At 34.2% G+C, this 21,099-nt stretch overlaps 1 protein-coding gene across 3 annotated transcripts in view; it reads right to left on the bottom strand.

The window, feature by feature from the left end:
* PKHD1L1 (PKHD1 like 1) overlaps nt 1-21,099 on the bottom strand; it is a 170,904-nt gene that overhangs the window by 92,205 nt on the left and 57,600 nt on the right. For all 3 annotated transcript variants that reach the window (XM_016959781.4, XM_063817348.1, XM_063817349.1), the window contains 11 exons: nt 20,526-20,698; nt 15,980-16,127; nt 14,071-14,225; nt 11,781-11,903; nt 11,206-11,311; nt 7,998-8,108; nt 5,864-6,028; nt 4,760-4,881; nt 2,766-2,898; nt 2,130-2,325; nt 368-510 (listed from right to left, as the gene is read on the bottom strand). In XM_016959781.4, coding sequence (XP_016815270.4) covers nt 368-510; nt 2,130-2,325; nt 2,766-2,898; nt 4,760-4,881; nt 5,864-6,028; nt 7,998-8,108; nt 11,206-11,311; nt 11,781-11,903; nt 14,071-14,225; nt 15,980-16,127; nt 20,526-20,698 — 1,575 coding nt within the window. The remainder of the gene's footprint in view (nt 1-367; nt 511-2,129; nt 2,326-2,765; nt 2,899-4,759; nt 4,882-5,863; nt 6,029-7,997; nt 8,109-11,205; nt 11,312-11,780; nt 11,904-14,070; nt 14,226-15,979; nt 16,128-20,525; nt 20,699-21,099) is intronic.

The following is a 21,099-nucleotide window of genomic DNA, read 5'->3' as shown; positions in this document are numbered from 1 at the left end:
TTTTGTGAATTATAGAGATGAAGCATAATTCATCAACAGCCAAGACCCTAAAAAAAACTCTGCCTTATATAGCAGGATCTTCAGAACTTCTTTTCTGATAGTAATCATGTGTGAGTACTAATTATTTGTGGAAAAACTCCTCCACTCTATATGTTGCATACACATTAAATACACAGTAGTTATTTATTGAAATAAAAAGTAGTTATTCAGTTTCTCTTTATCACTTTAACCAAATACACTTACCTTTTTTATGCTACTAGAAAAATAAAGCTGTGATTTAGAATATTCATATAATAACTCAGCACCTGTAGTATATCCTTTAAGCTGAGAAAAATGATAATCACTTTCCTATGAATGAAGCTCTTACCTAACAGCACGGTATTCTCAGCTGGTATTGTGCTGAATCCAAAACCCCTTATGGTGATTTCAGTTCCACCAAACAAGGAGCCTCTTTGTGGAAACATGCTGGTCACTTCTAAAACATACTGTATTGAAGAATTTAATTTGTCCCTGAGAAAAAAAATGAATAGATTTTTCAATGAGCTTCCTACTGATTTATCTTGCTAAACTCTTGCTAGGATATGACTACTTTAGAAAGAGGAAATAACTGGATATTTAACTGTACATTACTTTTTCAAGATAGACAATCTGGCAATTATCATAATCTCGATTTGATTGGATGATATATTCAATATTTTCCCTAACTATGAAAATTACATTTCTGAAAATTCTAATGGCAGAAGAATTTGAGATGGAAGATCCTACAATATTATGGAAAAATATGCTTATGAGAACTGAGGTCTCAAGAAATACATTAGATTTTAAAAAATATTTTATATTTTCATTAGACTAAAACAAAAAGGCAGCTCTGCTTTAAAACTAGCAATTAAATCTCACACATTTGAGTAATCAAAGTTTTGTATAATTAATTTGAAGTTATTATTCCATGTTTGTTGAAAACTTGTCAGGGTCTCCCTTCCCATTACTTCAATGAGAGAGTTTTTAATTTATTTTGCTTGGTTATAATGCATCTGCTAGGAGGCCATCAAAATGTAAATTCTTTTCTGATATGACATATTTGACTTCCAAATCCCAACTTCCCTCGTAACTGCAGAGAGGCAGAAAAATTCACGTGAATCATTGTGTTAACTTTTAACTTCCAAAGCGTAACCTTGTTATTTCTTAAATCTGAATGAGCAATTTTGTATGGTGTCAATTTCACCCATTATATGGTCAAGCTACAGCATAAGCCAATATAGAATCCACGTGAGCTCTGCCCTGTGAAACCAAGAGATGGATGTAGTGCTGAGGTTTATGTTTAATGTTGCTCATCTTCATTTACTTCTTGCAAGATTTTGCTGCAATCATCTCTCCTTCTACTCTGACATTAGCTGTATTGGCCTTTTTGCATCCATAAAATTTCAGTATCTTCCTTTTCTAAGTATTCCAAACCAATAACTTCCTCATACTAGAACTAACATTTTATCAGTTAACAAACAGTTTCAGGGAAAAAGAAATACTAAGTCCTTACAGAAAATTGAGTTGGAGAAAGACTCTCTGCATCATCTCCTTCAGATGGCCACCTCCTACCCATTTCTTGGCTTAATTGTCAGCTTTTCAGAGAACTTTTCCCTGATACTCAGGATAAGTTAGCTCTCTCTATTATAGACTCTTACTGCACCTGGTACCTCTAACTCACAGTATTTTTCACATTTACAATTAAACTCTTGAGGTAATCCTCTGTTTGAAATCTCTCTCTCTCCAAGAAAATTGTGAGCACCATTAGTGCAGGGGAGATGCCACTCTAATCCACTGTAAATCCAGCCAGCAACACTGAGCCCCTAGAAGTTACTTGATATGCATTTCCTGAGTGAATCAAAATCATGTGACATATACATAAGGCTAGTTGTACAGAGAATTTTACAACCTGATCTGAATGGTATTGGTCTCAAAACTATGCGTCATATTGCAGTTGTATGAGATATTCTCGGCATCTTTTGCCAAAGAAGATATAGGAAGGTAAAGAGAACAATTAACACCTAAAGCTTAATGCCCACTTCTTTTCCTATCCCAATTCCACTAACCCCATGTGTTCCACAACTCCATCAAGTTTATGTTCATTATCATACCTTGTTGATGCAAAACCCCAGTTTCTGACTTCTACATAGATATCATGTTTTCCAGGAGACAACTTGGGCAAAAGGCATCTAATATCTGTGAAGTTCCAGTGAAGAATCTGGCAGGTTTTTCCTCCAACATACACCGCCATGTTTTGTGTGAGTTCATTTCCAAAATTATAGCCCTTAATTGTTAAATTAACTTTTCCTGGTATTTTAAAATTTAAAAAATAATGCAAAAAGTTCAACTTGTTATCCAGTGTGAAATTTGCATATTAAATAAATCAATTCATCTCTCATCTTTCATTGGATTTAGGAAATCCTAACACTTTGAGAGGCAAAAGGAAAAACAACGAAAGAGTTGGTAGCAGCCACAGAGGGATGAAATGTACATTCAATTGCTCAAAAGGAAAAAAGATGACAAAGTCCTTTTTTAAAAAAAAAAACTTACTATTTTTCTCCTTATTGCATATGTTCAGTATAAAATAATAAATAGATTAATCTATGATAAAACATACACACACATAAAACTATAACTGGTTTCACTTTAAGAAACAAAACTACAGAAGAAACTATGCTTCAAAAGCCTTTCTAGAAATGTTTTTTATACGTAGGACAAATGACCGATCTTATTGAAGAATTTCTTACCTAGTATTGTTCGTACTTTTGGACTAAAATCAGTTATAATTGGTGTCTGTAAACAATTATAACTAAAAGCATCCCTTGCTGTGGCTTGAAATCCATTGGTAGTAACTGAAATATCAACTGTACCCTCAGTTTTCTAAAATAAGAGGAAAAAAATTAGAAAATATTAATTGTTGAGATACAGAAATGCAAGGGATGAAAACAAATAGATTATTCAGAATAAACTTCTGAAGATGTTTTACTTCAGAGACATGATCAGAGTCAGTTTTCATATATTTAGAAAGTTGTGTCAAACATAGGTTACATGCTTGAGTTCTCAAAATAAAGTTACATGACATAGTAGTTTTATGGGTTTTATGATCAATTTAAATGCATCTATATTATTGGATTTCTGATGGCTCTACAATATTGTTGAGATGCTCTGGAGAAGTGATTCTCTGATAAAGCATTAGATACTAAAGTTTGACTTTTTGCTTTTAAAATAGACAGGTATAGTTCTTATTTCTCTTCTCTGACAAATCACATCATTATATCTTTTGAAGACCTCACTCCAGAATCCAAGACTAAGCACTTGGACCCCCTAAGAAAACTATATGATGCTTTTGCAGATATAGCATCCATGCAATTCCCAATTAGGAAAAACATTTTTTCACATCTAGTATTTATTTAATCCACACTCAGTGTTTAACCGAATGACATATTGTAAACAAAGTAAGTTTTAGTTTACCATATCCCCTCAATTCTCATCTCCATCATTTGGTCCAAAAAACAAATTTATTTTTCCTGCAGATTGCAAATACATAATACCCCCATTTACTCTGCTACACTTTTTTAAAAAAGTCAGTGACAGGATTCATTACGTTTTGGCATGTAATAAGGAAACCAGAGTCACAGTTTAAATTTAAAAACTATGTTTTATGTTCCCCTTCCTGTGTCCCTGGGGCCTGTTGTGGGGTGGGGGGAGGGGGGAGAGATAGCATTAGGAGATATACCTAATGTTAAATGACGAGTTAATGGGTGCAGCACACCAACATGGCACATGTATACATATGTAACTAACCTGCACGTTGTGCACATGTACCCTAAAACTTAAAGCATAATAATAAAAAAACTCTGTTTTAAAAATAAAGAATAATGATTGATTCTAAGAAACAATATTCCACAGAGAACTTCACTTTTTTTGTGAAACTGAAAATTTAACACATTTAAACTAAAACTTTAACACATTTAAAAATGTATTCCTGGCCAGGCGTGGTGGCTCATGTCTGTAATCCCAGCACTTGGGGAGGCTGAGGGGGGTGGATCACAAGGTCAAGAGATTGAGATCATCCTGGCCAATATGGTGAAACCCTGTCTCTACTAAAAATACAAAAATTAGCTGGGCGTGGTGGTACATGCCTGTAATCCCAGTGACTTGGGAGGCTGAGGCAGGAGAATCGCTTGAACCCGGGAGGTGGAGGTTGCAGTGAGGCGAGATCGTGCCATTGCACTACAGACTGGTGACAGAGTGAGACTCCGTCTCAGGAAAAATAAAGTATTCCTTTTTGAAAACTATTATTTTCTAGATTTACTTTCCTGAAATCTTTAGACTACTCATTTTTTTCATCCTTAAATTTACCATGGTAAACTCTCATTCATTCTCAAATTCTGATAGGACATCAACTTTTCTGTGAAACTGTTTCTGACACCCTCTCTCCGCTGTGTTTTATGTTTACTTTGTTACTACTTCTATTAATTCAAATGAAATACATTGTTTAATATTAGCTTATGTGTCACTTTTCTTCATGATTTTAAGTATCTTGAATGTGGAGATAATATTTTGTCTTTGAATCTTAGTGGAAAGATGTGGAAGAAATAAGTTTTAAGGAGCATAATAGAAACCCTGCAGTTCCTAAGTAAATACACCACTTGTTTCACCCCCCGCCCCACTGAGATGTTTCCTAATTTATAAGATTTCAGACTTAGGAGGAAAAAGTGACTGAAATCAGAGGCCTTACTTTTGGTGTCCTGCAGGTTATCCTATTCAAATCCCCTTCAATCACATTGCAGGTTTCATTTCCAACTAATACCTTTGAATTTTCATTAAAGCCAAATCCAGATAAAGTCAGTAGAGTACCACCTTCATAAGAAAAGCAAACAAAAACAACAACAAAACAGTTCAACTATAACAAAAAGAAATGTTAGTAACATTTTTTGAGAATTGTCTTTTGAGAATAGTCTAATGATCCAAGAGATGGACTGGCCAATAGATCAAGGACCAGACTTGAGATGAGTGCAATCCCCACCACACACCTGAGCCTGGGTGCTTTTGCTCAGAACGATAAAGGAGCTGGGCTAAGTGATTTAATGAAATAACAGATTTGCAACACACATTTGCTTTGGGGCATTGGTAGCAGCATCTGCTATTTTTCACAGTGCCTTCATCCTACGAATAATTATGCTGCTTCTATTCACTCAACCATTCTGTGGGTGGAAGAGGAGAGTTAATTAAGACTCTTGCCAAATCTCAAATTTTAATACCTCTAAGTAAAAGGAAAACTAAACTTTAAAAATAAGCGATGAAATAATGTAAAATAAAAGCATACCGAAAGGATCAAAATCAAAGCACAAAACCCTAAACTACGCCTGGTAAAAAAAAACAAACAAATGTACAAAGGAAATGAAGCAAGACAGGAAAAATGTGTTATGTTCTTTCCATCCTCTGTGTTAGCCCTCCTTTCCCCAGTTTGTTCCCAGGACTTTGTCTGGGTCAAGGAGCTCCACTGAGACTGTGGTTACAAACGAAGCAGCTGGTAAGCAGAATAATAACTAATAAATCTTATCTTGACATAATTGATGTGCTTGTTATAGAAACATGTAATAATTGATGATATTAATTCAATAACCTAAGATGTAAGTATAAGCAGCACCCTGACTTGTGCTTTGTAAGAAACAAAAGAATTAGTCAGCCATTTAATCACTGTGCCTTCTCGAAGGAGACTCCCCTTTGTTCTAGAAGAGGAAGCTTTGGGATCCTCTCCCTTCACCCTGTACTAGAAACAGCACATTGAACTGATGGAAATGCATGCAATTTTCTCTCTGTTTAAACTATTAACAATTACCTGCTATGCTTCCAGAATCAGGCCAGATATGTGAGATCTGACTCTGATAAACAAAGTAGAACTCTTCACCCCCTACATTCTGTGCTAGTCCAACATCAGCCATGGACACAGCAACTGGGGCATGTCCAGCACTTCCATTCAGAATCTGGCACTTGAGCTCTTTTTCTTGTGAAAAAAAAGAAAAAGATGAAGAAAATCGTAAATCAAATGGTTTTATGAGATAAAAGTTATGCTTGCAAATGCTAACATTGGCCTTCATTTTTAGATCTCACGAAGTATATCCAGAGAAAACCAATCATATATTAATGGGTGGGGGAATCTTAGTAGGAATAATTCTTACAAACTACCTGAGGCTATGAATCAGACACTCCTAGAAAATAGGTAAACCAATAGTGAAAGCAAAGTAAACAATCTGCTTCTGATGCTACTGTACCCAAAACAGACTATTGTCATAATTAAAAAAAAAAACTAGTTTATAAGCTCATTTATTTAATAATTCTAAAATTTTTGGTCAAACATATTATGTCTAAAATTGTGCAAAATACGTTTTATCAGGAAAGATGATCAAAAAATAAATGAAGGGCAGGCGCGGTGGCTCACGCCTGTAATCCCAGCACTTTAGAAGGCTGAGGCGGGTGGATCACCTGAGTTCACGAGTTCAAGACCAGCTTGGCCAACATGGTGAAACGCTGTCTCTACTAAAAATACAAAAAATAGCTTGGTGTGGTGGCAGGCACCTGTAATCTCAGCTACTTGGGAGGCTGAGGCAGAAGAATCACTTGAACCCGAGAGGCAGAGGTTGCAGTGAGCTGAGATCATGCCACTGTACTCCAGCCTGGGCAGCAGAATGAGACTCCATCTCAAAAAAGCAAAAACACAGAAACCAAAACAAAACAAAAACCAAAAAACAAAACACCAAAAACAAAACCAAAAAAGTAAATGAAAACATTATCTTACTTTTTTTTTTTTTTTTGAAATGTGACCATTTAATTCCTCAGCAGAGATGTATGTATGAAAACATAATTTCTATCACTGGTGATAGGAGAATTTGATATTGAGGATTTCATGAGTTGGGAAGAGTGATTTTTTTCTCTCTTTTTTAAAATTATACTTTAAGTTCTGGGATACATGTGCAGAACATGCAGGTTTGTTACATAGATATACACATATCATGGTGGTTTGCTGCACCCATTAACCCGTCACCTACATTAGGTATTTCTTCTAATGCTATCCCTCCCCTAGCCCCCAACCCCTCGACAGGCCCTGGTGTGTGATGTTCCCCTCTTTCTCATTGTTCAACTCCCACTTATGAGTGAGAATATCTGGTGTTTGGTTTTCCATTCTTGTGTTAGTTTACTGAGAATGATGGTTTCCAGCTTCATCCATGTCCCTGCAAAGGATATGAACTCATCCTTTTCATGGCTGCATAGTATTCCATGGTGTATATGTACCACATTTACTTTTTCTTTAGAACACCAATAATACAGGTGCAGTATTGACTCTTAGAGCTTAACAATGCATAAAAGATCTAAACTAAAAACAACAGAAAGGATTTGGTAAATGAATTTACTTATGTAATTTCAATTGATTTAAGTTAAGAAAAATCTCCTAGAATTATGAAAGACAACTTTTAGGGAAATAAATAACTATGGCCTTCACTATTTCAAGATGTTAAAAAAATTTGAATGATCTTTAAATTCTACATTAATGGAGAGAGGTTCAATGGGACTGGAAGTCAGGAGATGGCCAGGTCCTCTTCCTGCATGGCATTGTCAAAACATGGGCAGACAGGACCATGGAACACAAGAGAAGCATTTCATACATTTTTGTGTCGCAGAGACCCACCGAAGCAAGAAAGATTTCATGTAACCTCCAAATGAAGGGGGAAAAAAGATAAAATTAAACTGTTATAGGATAAAGACACCGTACAACAGTGAAATAGTCTGTGATCATAATCAAAGATAAGGCATTATATAGACCAGGTTGCCAATTTCATGACCCCATAGGGATCATGATAATTGTAATACTGGATCATGATAATTGTACACGATCAAGATAATTGTAATACTGCCCTTTGATTCTACTTTATCTTAGAGAAGAACAATTAGACTTAACAGTTTTTAAAAGGACCTACCATCCACAGAAAGAAGAGAACAACCTACTGGTCCAACTGAGACTGTTACAGCTGAACTAGGAGAAAATCCAGAACCCACTATGGTTAGAATGGTGCCTTCTTCATAGGACCCTAAAAATGATCAATTTAAATAACAATATTAAAGTTAGAAAAATAAAACCTGTTGTTATGAAATCAGACATTTCTCAAATAAAAATAAGTCTATCTTCAAAAGATATAAACAATAAGCCTAACAGGAGAGCAGGGAGAAAAATCCACATTTATTTGTCAATGGCATTTTATTTCCATTATTTCCATTGAATTACTCTATATCTGTTCATATTTTGAAACTGTGTGTTGACAGAGACTAGTGGAAATAACTATCTGATTGAAAATATGGCATAAGATAAAGAAACAAATTATTCTCATAACAAAGAAATTAAGTAGACATCTCTATATGGTAACTTAGTATATGATGGACTTGCCATTGCAAATTCATGAGGAAAGGATAAACCACGAAAGTAGTGGTATGGACACTTCCCATTTGAAAAGAAAATAAGATTCTTCTGTTTATGGTGATACACATCTCAAAGTGCCTGGGACAGTTCTGGTTTACACCTGTGTTCCAGCGTCTTAAACTTAAGGTTCTTCCATTCCCTCTTAAAAGTGTCCAGGTTTGATCAACAAATTATAGATAGATAGATAGATGGATAGATAGATAGATAGATAGATAATTACATATCTAACTATAACAAATCATATATATATGATCACCCTACTTATGTAACACCATGCACAATATAGATTCTACATAGATTCAAATAGCTAAGAACAAAAAACAAAACTCAAAAATTTTATAAGTAAATATAATCAAATATCTTGATGACTTTGAGGTAGAAATGGATTTCTCAAATATGATACACGAAGTCATGGGGTTGACCATAATGGAATAAATAAATAACCTAGAATAAATCAATGACTTTAATGTTTTTGTAAACAAGATACTAAATCAAAGCACAGCTAATATACTGAGAGAAGCCATGTGCAAAGGATTGGTAAACATAAAATATAGTAAATGGTTACAAGTAAATTTTAAAAAGACAATTCAATAAAAAAAGGAAAAAGGATGCTAACACTTTGCAGAAGAAATAATCTGAATGTCCAAGAAACATATGAGAAGATGATCATGTACATTACTAATAAGGGAATAGAAAAATTTCTAAAAAGTGTTAACTTTCACCCATCGGAATAGTTAAAATTAGGAAGCTGATCACTTCCAATATTGGCAAGGATGTAGGGGATATGTTGCTATTATATTTGCTGGTAGTATAGCCACTTGGGAGAGCAATTTGGTCATCTAGTAAACCGAATACTCATACAACCAATTGTTATCCAGTAATAGCACGTCTGGGTATATACTCTAAAGAAGCTCTAACACGTATGCAATAGGAGGTTTGTACAAGAAAGTTCAATATAGTCTTATTGGTAAAAGTGAAAACTTGTAAACAATCTAAATGTCCACCAATAGAGGAACTAGTAAGTTGGTGTACTCATGAAATACTTTAAGGTGATTGATTAGGTGTACATAAAACCACATAAATATATCTCAAAATGAATTCTGAATGAAAAAAGTAATATGCAAAATAACATTTACATTGTAATATTTCATTTGTAAGCTTACAAAACTGGCAAAATTACCGTGTGTGTGTGTGTGTGTGTGTGTGTGTGTGTGTTATATACAAAAGGTATTTAAAATGTCAAGGAAGAATACACACACAATAATTAATTACTGTGATTGCCCCTCAAGAGTTATTTAGGGGACTAGGTCTTCTAGGGATGGTGCTTAAAGAGAAATTTAGCTGTTCCTATAATATTTCTTTCTTAAATTGATGATTGGAAGTAAATATGACACAATGTTAACAGCTGTTAATTTTCAGTGAAAAATATATGTATTTTTGTAGTTTTCTTTATGCTTAAATTTTCACAATTTTAAAAATGATCCAAATGTGGCAAAAGGCAATTCAGATTGTTATATTGGGTAAGAAATAGTTTTTCAGGAAGTGCATGTAAAAGTGGGAATTCAACCATCCTGGCCAACATGGTAAAACCCTGTCTCTACTAAAAATACAAAAATTATCTGAGTGTGGTGGTATGCACCTGTAGTCTCAGCTACTTGGGTGGCTAAGGTGGGAGAATCGCTTGAACCCGGGAGGCAGAGGTTGCAGTGAGCTGAGATCACACTACTGCACTCCAGCCTGGTGACAGCAAGACTCAGTCTCAAAAAAGAAAAAAAAGTGGGAATTCATTACAAAATGCAAGAGTGGATATAAACATAAGGATACCAAAGGACTGTAACCAAATTAAAGTTCATCAAATCCTTATTCTGGAGAGTTTTAACCCCATGTAACATGAATTATCCCAAAGTTAGTATCATCACTATTTTAAAAAGTCTGAAGAATATATTCTTTCAACACGAAAATGCACTACTTTTAAAATTTTAATAATTTTTAGGAGGTACCAATATAAAATTAGTTGGCGAATTTTCCTACTATCCACCAAGACTAAATATGTAACTATAGCATATGAGTTTATTTTTCTGATTGAAAAAAGCCATCCCTTACTATCCTGATTCCTGCTGTTTTATTTCAGTCCTTAGTTGCTCAGGCACAAAGCATAATCACATTTTTGAAGCAATAATACCATTTATGAAGAAATGGCATAATGTGTTCCTTAGATTGAGTTCCTGGCAATAATTTTTATATCTCTTATTCTCAAATCTAGGACACGATTATATTCTTTTATGAAACAGCAGATGTCTTGTTACTAGCCTTTTAATACTAACTCTCCTAGAGGAAGTGGTCTCATAGAATAAAAGACTCCACTTAATACCCTAGCTGGTACAGTTGAACAAAAGTTCCTCAGTGTCCAAGTGAAATTTTAGAGACTGAGTCTAACTGGTGAAACTGGAGAAGTTTAAGATTAGTAAATCCTCTACTTCAAAGGCAAGATTTCAGCTTCAAAAGAAATATTTTTTTTTCAAAAATAAATAATTAGTGCCCTTTCCATAGCTTTTTTCTCTGATAGGGTTTTTAATTTTCACAATGTAGAACTGTTTGCTTGCTTTAGCTAGTGACACTAGTAGAAACATAGTTTTAAAAGTCATTATCAGAGTTTACATTTTGCTGGTTATCTTTCACACCCTAGTATAGGTTAAAAATCAGGAAGTTACCTTGAGAAGGGCTTGTCGCCAAGACTAGGGGAGTAATGTTGGAATCCCATGTAAATCCACAGTCACCTGAGCATTTAGCTGGAATTCCATTGACGTAGACTTCAACCTTCAAGTAAAGAAACAAGAAGCTACAGAACACGGGCAAAGAGGCAGCAGTAGAATATGAATAGGTTTTAACGAAAGTGATGGAATTTTGTTGGTTTGCTAATTTACTGAAACTAATCTATATTTTTTGTACTTTGATATTTCATTCATTTTTGCCCTTGGGAAAGTCACCTGATCTCTTTTCACTTTAATTTCTTCATCTTTACAGAGCTGCTGTAAAGATTGGAGGAAAGATTCCTCTATTTTCAAATTCTGGCATAGTAGAGCTAAAAAAATCTACTATTTTATCATAAGGAAGATAATTTTCCCAAAAATCGTAAAATAATATTATCAAGTTGATCAATATTAAGACAAATGTTCCCATGAAATACAGAAGTCAAACCTCCTGTTTCACCAGGTCTTTAACATATTACAAACTAGTTATACTATTAAAATTACATTAAGCATCATGAGAAAAGTTTCAAAAATACCTGTGGCTGTTGACTGGGTGTACGAAGTAGGTCTCCAAGTACATGTTGTCTGAATAAGCCACCTTCCTTTATCCTTGTAACTGTCATATTAGCCTTTTCTCCAATAATGTTGGAATCATTAATCTATTTTTACACACAATTATTTTACTAGAAAGGTTATAACAAATATGACGACACTAGTTTTTCATTTTAAATTTCAGCATAGGCAAAGGTGAATAAAAGTCAAAGGATGTAAAATAAAATTCAAAACCATTGTAGTCACTTTTTTTAAATAAAAGGAGCCTCTTCAAAAATGAACATAACCTATCCAAGAAAAAAAATTAAGACCATTGCATTATCATACATTGCATCAATTACAACTTGAATTAAAACAAAAATTAACTTGAATTTTTATAATTAAAAAATAAATCTAAAGAAAATGAATCTACTAAACTTGATTTTCTCAAAATGTCCTATGCTTTTTCTGAATATGATAATGGATAAATTATTCTTAAATAATTGAAAAATTGAGTCATCTTTCTATCTGAGAGTCAACTTTTCCTTGTATCATTTTTTACCTTTACCCTGGTTTTTCACCCAATTTTGGAATTATATGTTCTTCCAATGGTAAAAATAAAGCCAAGTTAAATCAGTATATACAATTTGTTCTTCACAAAATTCCTCTGCAAATATGGCAACCTTCTGATGTATTCAGGGACTAGCAAAGAGATAGGAGTCTCCATGCTGGGCCATGTGTGAGCCAAATGATATGGAACAGAAACAATGAATAAGCAGAAGAGACTGATTAGAAAAGATGGAAGAGAGTAGATGCACAGACACCAGCAGAGACACCAAGGGAGGTCAGTCACTAGACCTATCTTCATTGTGGAGTTCTCTAATTTCAGTTCCCAGCCATGTATTTTTTTAAAAATAACCCCCATATCCTTATGACTATTACTATTTTGCACAACCATACAGACTTGTTTTCTATGTTTACATAGTTGTTTTTGCCCCCACTTCCTTATCTTCTCCACTTCCTCTCCTTCCCCAAATGATTTCATAAGTAGAGTTCTGCATTTTTTTCCACTTTATGTCATGAATTTCTTTCCAGGTAAATATATGTGGGTCTACACATGGCTGCATAGTGTTCAATGTGAAAGTTACACCAATCCTTCTGCTATTGATGGGGATTTAGGTTTCTAGGTTTTACTTTTACAAATAATGCTGCAGTGACTACCTTTGTGCCATATCATTTCACATTTATCTTATTATTTCAGTAGAATAGAGTTATATAAGTGATAGTGATGAATCATAAGGTCTCTGTATTAAGATACTACTAAGTTATCTTCCCAAAAGGTTGTCCTAATTTTAATTCTCACCAACATTGCATAGAAGAAACTATTTCCTTGCACTCCCATCATCACCAGAAAGCATTTTTTTTTTTTTGAGACAGAGTTTTGCTCTTGTTGCCCAGGCTGGAGTGCAATGGCAATGGCACAATCTCGGCTCACTGCAATCTCCGTCTCCCAGGTTCAAGCGATTCTCCTGCCTCAGCCTCCCAGGTAGCTGGGATTACAGGCGTGCACTACCACGTCCAGCTAATTTTGTATTTTTAGTAGAAACAGGATTTCACCATGTTGGTCAGGCTCATCTCGAACTCCTGTGATCCACCTGCCTCAGCCTCCCAAAATGCTGGGATTACAGGCATGAGCCACTGTGCCTGGCTGAAAGCATCATCTTTTTAATGTTTGACAATCTGAGTCCCTAGACTCCTCTCCTTCACATACTCTGGGCCTGACTCCTTTCCCCCATTCTCTTCTTCCTTCTAACTAAAGAAAGGTAATTAGATGACAGCCTAAGGTGTTACTCCCTTATGAACTTGGAAAAATCATCTTTATAACCACAAAAGATCCAAGGCCCCAAAATACAGCTCTCGTGGTAGAATGATAGTGAGGCTGATTCTCTTTGGGACCCCCTTAGCATACATCTGGATTTAGTTCGGTTTAGTTCTGAGACCAGTCCTGACTGTGCTCCACCTGCCCCTGTCAAGGGGATTCTAACACACACATTTCTGGACTTTTTCTAAGTGGGATATGGAGTAAAGTACCAACAGCTATTCTCCATGAAAGAGAACACTGGATCAGCTTAATTTAGAAAAAAACCTTCTCCTTAATTTCCTTTTAAAGAAATTTTAGTTTATGGTTTGCATTTTTATAATAAACATAGCCTCCAGTTCTTTTTGGAATAAGGCAGGGTCCAAATAAGCAAACAGCACATAGAAGAAAAGAGAAGCCAAGCCAAATGAGGGAACCTGTAGAAGATTCTGCTTTCCACAGGTGCTTCTCCATTTGATGTTCCACGCGTAGCCAGCACAGGTTCCCTCTCGTGTAACTGAGATTCTTCCCATTCCCTCCAGACTCTGGAGTGCAAACTGCAGATCTGCAGCTGACACAGCAGCGGGGAGGCCTGCACTCACAGAGGGGTGGCAAACAGCAGGAGTCACAATTCACAAACCGGCCGGATGTGGTGGCTCACGCCTGTAATCTCAGCACTTTGGGAGGCCAAAGCGGGCGGGTCACCTGAGGTCAGGCATTTGAGATCAGCCTGGCCAACATGGTGAAACCCCATCTCTACTAAAAATACAAAAATTAGCTGGGTATGGTGGTGCGTGCCTGTAATCCCAGCTACTCGGGAGGCTGAGGGAGGAGAACCACTTGAACCCGGGAGGCAGAGGTTGTAGTGTCCAAGATCGTGCCACTGCACTCCAGCCTTGGTGACAGTGAGACTCCGTCTCAAAAAAATAATAATAATAAAATAAAATATATTCACACCAATTTTATCTTTAAAGCACATGAAATGTGTACTATGTATTATCACTTGCAAACTCTATGTCCCCCTCCAATGTAGTAAAAATAAAATTTGAATTCTACTTATGCCAAGAATGTATATATTTCCTGGAAATAAAATATATGCAATTTTATCAATTTCAAAATAATAATAAATAATTATTTTTAAAAATTATATGAGTAATGTACCTCAAACTGTGGCCTTGGACCAAATATTTTTAATATCAGTTCACAAATATCAAATATCAGTCGATGTTTTCATATCAATTCATTTTGATATTAAAAATAAAATCCTTTTAGTGTCAGAGTATATTGAGTGTTAAAATGATCTTTTAATATAGAAATACTTTTATTTTTAAAATCAATTTTGATTAAATTAATAACAATGTTAATTTGTATGTCTTTGAAAATACTGATAACCTATAAGTCATGAATATAAAGAGAAACAAACATTTGAGAATGTCACCAGTGTAGTGGATAAAGCAGTGACAAAAACATAAAAATGTCACTTGCCCTGAATAGTTTAGCTTCATGTTACTGACATACTCTCAATTATGTAAATTATAAGAGAAATACTACTAAAAAGGAGTACACCAAAATGTTTATTATAGTTATCTAGATTAGTCCTGTACAACTGATAAATAATGTGAACCAGATACATAATTGTATATTTTCTGGTAGCTATATTTTAGAAAGAAAACAAAACCAGGTAAAATATTTTAATAGTAATAAATTGCATATACTCCCTTATATTCAAATGTTATATTTTGACATGTGGCACTAGTCACATTTTAAGTGCTCAGTAGCCACATATGACTCATGGCTACCATACTGAATAGCACAGACTTAGATAATTAAATTATAGATGACTTTTAAAATCATATTCCAATTCTCAACTTTTCTATTTTAATATTATTGTTATTGTTTATGGCTACCATAGTAGGTAATGAATGCTTATTTTTGAAAATGCATGTATTATAGAAAGTTTTGACTTATGAAAGTCATAATTTCAACTGCCTTTAAAAAATGGCTATAAAAATTGTTATAAAATTTTGCAGACTTTTTAAAATATTATTTTTAAGGGAAAACAATCGAAATAAATAATGTTAGCTTTGGATGGGTGAAGTATTTCCTAATCTATTAAAAAGAAGGATTTGAAACACCTTTATGATTGGCTATTAATTGACCCTAATATGGTATATATTAATATATATGTATGTGTGACTTTAATATATCACATATTTACTTATATATCAATAAATATTTGTATGTATCAATAAGTAGTAATTCTCAAGTTAAGCAACATTTAACACTTTATAATGTTATACATATGTGTGTGCATATACACCAATATTTTAAAATTTTTTCATATACCTTTAAGAATATGTCCATAAGCTTGAATGTCAAAGCTGCCACTTAGAGGTGGAGATGCAGCTTGAATTCTTCGAATACGAATTTTTGACTCGCCTGGCCAATTATTTCCTCTGTAGACAAACTCGTTCTCTGTCTCATGTGTGATTATCTAATTTCCAAAATAAATATTGATAAAATGATTAAACTTAACAATGGCTTACATGATTTCTATTTCATCATGGTACAATCCTGTGACATGACATAAATGAGCCTCATGTATTCAGGATTCTTCAGAACATTAAGGAGTGTCACATAAATCAACACAGGCCATACCTATATGGCTGCAATAATGACGCCAAAGTCAACTCATTCATCTGTGCAGCAATCAGCTGGAACTGCAGTAATACCTCATTAATTCAGAATGCACCCTCCATCACTCAAGGAACAAATATTTATTGAGCAGGCACTCTGTTCAAGGTACAGTGCTAATCACTGCAGAGAGGCAAAGGAGCATGAGATGTGGTCTTGGCTATTAAAAAACTAAAATGATTTTTTAAAAAATAGTACATGGAGTCTTGAAAAGTTAACCAACAATTTAAGAAAATTTATGATTTATACAGTGGCAGACCCAGGCTAAAAAAAAAAATACTTGTTTAATGTTCAGTGCTAATCAATTGACAGAAGCAGCACATGCTGTAGAAATTCATAGATTGTAACCCTAATAGTGAAAATTATATTCTCCTGTTTCTGATACCTTATAGTTATCTGTTACTATTGTAAAATTTAAAATGATAAGCCTTCTAGACCACAGAATGAATAAACATTAGTGCTAAAAGACATAAGCAAGAATGTTCCTAGCAGCTATATTCATAATAGCCCCAACCTGGAAATAATGCAAAAGTTGTTCAATAGAATGGATAAATTATGGTATATTTATACTATGGAAAAATGTACAGCAATTGAAGAGAATGAAACTACAGTATATGCAATGTGAATCTCACAAAATTGAATGAAAGAAGCTAGATTCAAAGGAGTACACACTGTATGATTCTATTGATATGAAGTTTAAGAACAATCAAAAACAATTCAGGGTAGTAGATGTCAAAAGAGTGGTTATTGGGGTGAGGAGTGAGTTTAAGAAAGAAGAGCGGTTCAAGGAAGGTACTTGGGGAGCTAATGATTATCTTCATCTGGGTGTGATTACATGAGTGTATCTACTTTGTAAAAATGTGTTGAATTCAGTAGGTTATAAGATACAAGATAAAGACACAAAAATCAATTACATTTCTATATACAAATAACGAGCATGTGGAAATCGAATTTAAAAACACAAGACCATTTACAACTGCTCGAAGAAAATGAAACACGTTTATAAATCTCACAAAACACGTACTATACCTGAACTGAAAATTGCAAAATGCTGATAAATGTAATAAATGAAGACCTAAATATGCTGGTAAAGCACAAAGAAGACAAATAAATGGAGAGACATACTGTGTTCATGGATTGGAAGACTCAATATCACAATGGTGTCAATTCTCTCCAAAACAGTCTATAGATTAAATGTAATTATTGTCAAAATACCAGCAAAGTTTTTTGTAGACATAAATAAGCTTATTTTAAAATTTATATGGGAAGGCACAGGACCTAGAATAGCTAAAGCAATTTTGCACAAGAAAAATAAAGTGAGAAGAATCACTCTACTCAATGTTAAGTCTAACTATTCAGATACAATAGTCAAGAACGTGTGGTATTGGTGGAAGGACTGACACATACACCAATGGAAAGAATAGAAAACTCAGAAATATGCCCACACAAATATGATTTTTGACACAGGTTCCAATGTAATTAAATGGAAGAAAGATAGCCTTTTCAATAAATGGTGCTGAAACAACTGGAGGCATAGGCAAACAAATGAACCTCAATGAAAAATCACATCTTACATGTAAAAATTAACACAAAATGGATCATGCCCTTAAATATAAAGTGTAAATCTATAGGATTTTTAGAAAAAAAAAGAAGAAAAATCCTCAGGACCTAGAGCTAAGTAAGTTCTTAGACTTGAAACCAAAAGCACCGTTCAAAAAAGAAAAAAAAAAGTGATAAATTTGGCCTCATAAAATTTTTAAAACTTTGTTTTGTCAAAGACCTTATGAAGAAGATGAAAAGGTGAGGTACAGTCTGGGAGAAAATATTTGCAAACCATATATCTGACAAAAGAATTATACCTAGACATTTCACAGTAGAAGATATGTAGGTGGCAAATAAGTTCATAAAAAGATGTTCAACATCATTAGCCATTAGGGAATATCAATTAAAATGAAAATGAACCATCGTTACACACCCTACCAGAAAGCCTAAAATTAAAAATAGTGACATCACCAAACACTGGCAAGATTGTGCAGAAACTGGATCGTACACTGCTGGTGGGAATCTAAAATGGTACAACCACTTCAGAAAAAAAATATGGTAGTTTCTTTAAAAACTATACATGTTCTTACCGTACAACCCTATAATTGCACTGTTGGGAATTTAACCCAGAAAAAATGGAAACTTATGTCTCACAAAAGCCTATAGATGAATGTTCATAGCAGTTTAATTCATAATAGCCAAAACCAAGAAACAACTCAAATGTCCTTCAACGGGTGAGTAAACAAACTGGTACATCCATAACAGTAAATATACTCAGCAATTAAAATGAATAAATCGATCAACACAATTTGAATGGATCTCAAGGGAATTATGCTGAGTTAAAAAAAAAAGCCAGTATCCAAAAGCTATGTATTTGTGTGATTATATGACATCTGATTCCATTTTTGTAGCATTCTTGAAACGACAAAATTATTGAGAGAATGAATTTGTGGTTGCCATATATAAGTGAGTGCAAGAGGAATGGAACGAGGGAGATGGCTGTGACAGCATGGCTACAAAAAGGTAGCACAAGAGATACTCGTAATAGAACTGTTCTGGTGGTGGTCAGATGAATCTACACCTATGATAAAATTGTATAAGAACTACACAAACACGCACACACACACACAGCCCTGGAAAAATCTGAATAAGGTCAGTGGATTTTATCATGTCAATTTCCTGGTTATGATATTATGCTATATTATACAAAAAAAATTATCATTGGGGGAAAATGGGTAAAGGATATAAAAATAGTTCTGTGCTATTTCTTACAACTGCATGTGAATCTACAATTATGTCAAAGTTAAAGTTCTTAAAACAATTTATTGATCTATACATTTAACATATGTGCATATAATTACATGTATCTATCCCTTGAATTTTTTTAAAAGGTCTCAAAAATCTAAGTCCTGTATTCTTCAATGTAAACTTTGATGAATAATTAAAGATAGAGGTTACAGTTACCAATTAGTTTATTGAGGAATCTTGAAAAATGGGAGGATTTTGACACAGATGCTTCGAGAATACAGAGCCTTGAATTAGTTATTATGTTTTCTTTTTTTTGAGACAGAGTCTCGCTCTGTCGCCCAGGCTGAAGTGCAGTGGCGCGATCTCCGCTCACTGCAAGCTCCGCCTCCCGGGTTCACGCCATTCTCCTGCCTCAGCCTCGGAAGGAGCTGGGACTACAGGCCCCCGCCACCACGCCCGGCTAATTTTTTTGTATTTTTTAGTGGAGATGGGGTTTCACCATGTTAGCCCGGATGGTCTCGATCTTCTGACCTCATGATCCGCCCGCCTCGGCCTCCCAAAGTGCTGGTATTACAGGCGTGAGCCACCGTGCCCGGCCAGTTATTATATTTTCTAATAGAGCTAAGAGTAAAGCACTGAAAAGCATTTGTAAGATGCTAATCTTGAAGATATTAAGACTAAAACATTGGGCCAGGATGGGATAAAGGCAATTTTTTTGGAGTTTTTATAATTTTTCAGTAATTTTAATCATAAAATTGTTTACTTTGCAAAAATTTTCTGTGAGGCTCTAATCCAATTACAATGGTTAATGATTATTTAATCTTTAATCTTGAGCTTATTATACTTGTTTTTGGTTTGCGGTAGGAAATTATATTAACTCATTGAATATTTTTATAGAAATTTAATTTAAAATTTTTCATTATATTTGTAATATTTAATATTAATCTTATTACAAATGTACAAAAAATTGTTCATGTCCTTCTGGAATTATGAAAAACCACTTCTTTCTTCCCTTGTATAAATTTTCATACAAGCAAAAATAAATGGTGTTTATAACAAAACAATTAAAAAGCATAATGCAGAATCTCAATTTTTATCTCAATAATATCTGTTTCAGGATGTTTATTGGAAGAGACCATAATTTTTTCTTTTACATCCACAGAGAAAACTCTACTTAAATATGACTTTGTTTTTTAAGGATATTTCTCCCTGTTTTCCTTCCCATAGACATATTTCTGTAAGAATTTTTTAAATACTTAAAGTCAATTTTCATACTCCAAATCTTCATATAACCTTAGAATAGTTAGTTGTCTTTTCCTGTTAAAATATTCCATCTGTATGTTGGTTATTTAAAAAAATTAAAAATAAAATTCACTACATAAAAATTAATGCAAAATTCTAGGCTTACCTGCCCAAAGCTCACAGCCATCATGGGTATATTGTAACTGCAATTGTATGAAGTCATGGTAACAGAATATTGGTTTGTCATAGTTGGCCCATTTGTTTTGGTCTGATTCACCTGAAAGTGCTCTAAGAATATTCCTTTATTTGCTAATGCAGGAAGTCTTCTCTTGGGCATTTCTAAAGAATATAAATAAAAATATTAGGTTGGTGTAAAAGTAACTGTGGTTTTTGCCATGTAAAATTAACCTAATAGAGAGGAGATAAAATTGCATTGCTTCTATTGCTAAAAATAAAATCATCAAATAATATCAACATTGTCATGAAGTATTTAAAATCAAGTATTAGAAAGAAGACCTGAAGGCAAGTAGTTTATGAAGCTTGCTAAACTTTCACTTTTATATTATGAAGCTCTATGTCTTTTGACATATGAACCCTATCAAGTAAAAACCAAATATTTAAAGGCCACCAATCCCTGGGTTTCCTGCAGCCTTCTGTGGTTAGTTAGCTTTGTTCTGTTCTACATCCCCCAAATGTGGTGCTCACTAGGATGTGTGCTTCATGAGGGCAGGACAAAGATT

This window comes from Pan troglodytes, chromosome 7 (assembly GCF_028858775.2).
Source record: "Pan troglodytes isolate AG18354 chromosome 7, NHGRI_mPanTro3-v2.0_pri, whole genome shotgun sequence".
Classification (NCBI taxonomy): domain Eukaryota; kingdom Metazoa; phylum Chordata; class Mammalia; order Primates; family Hominidae; genus Pan; species Pan troglodytes.
This window is presented reverse-complemented; position numbering and strand designations above follow the sequence as displayed.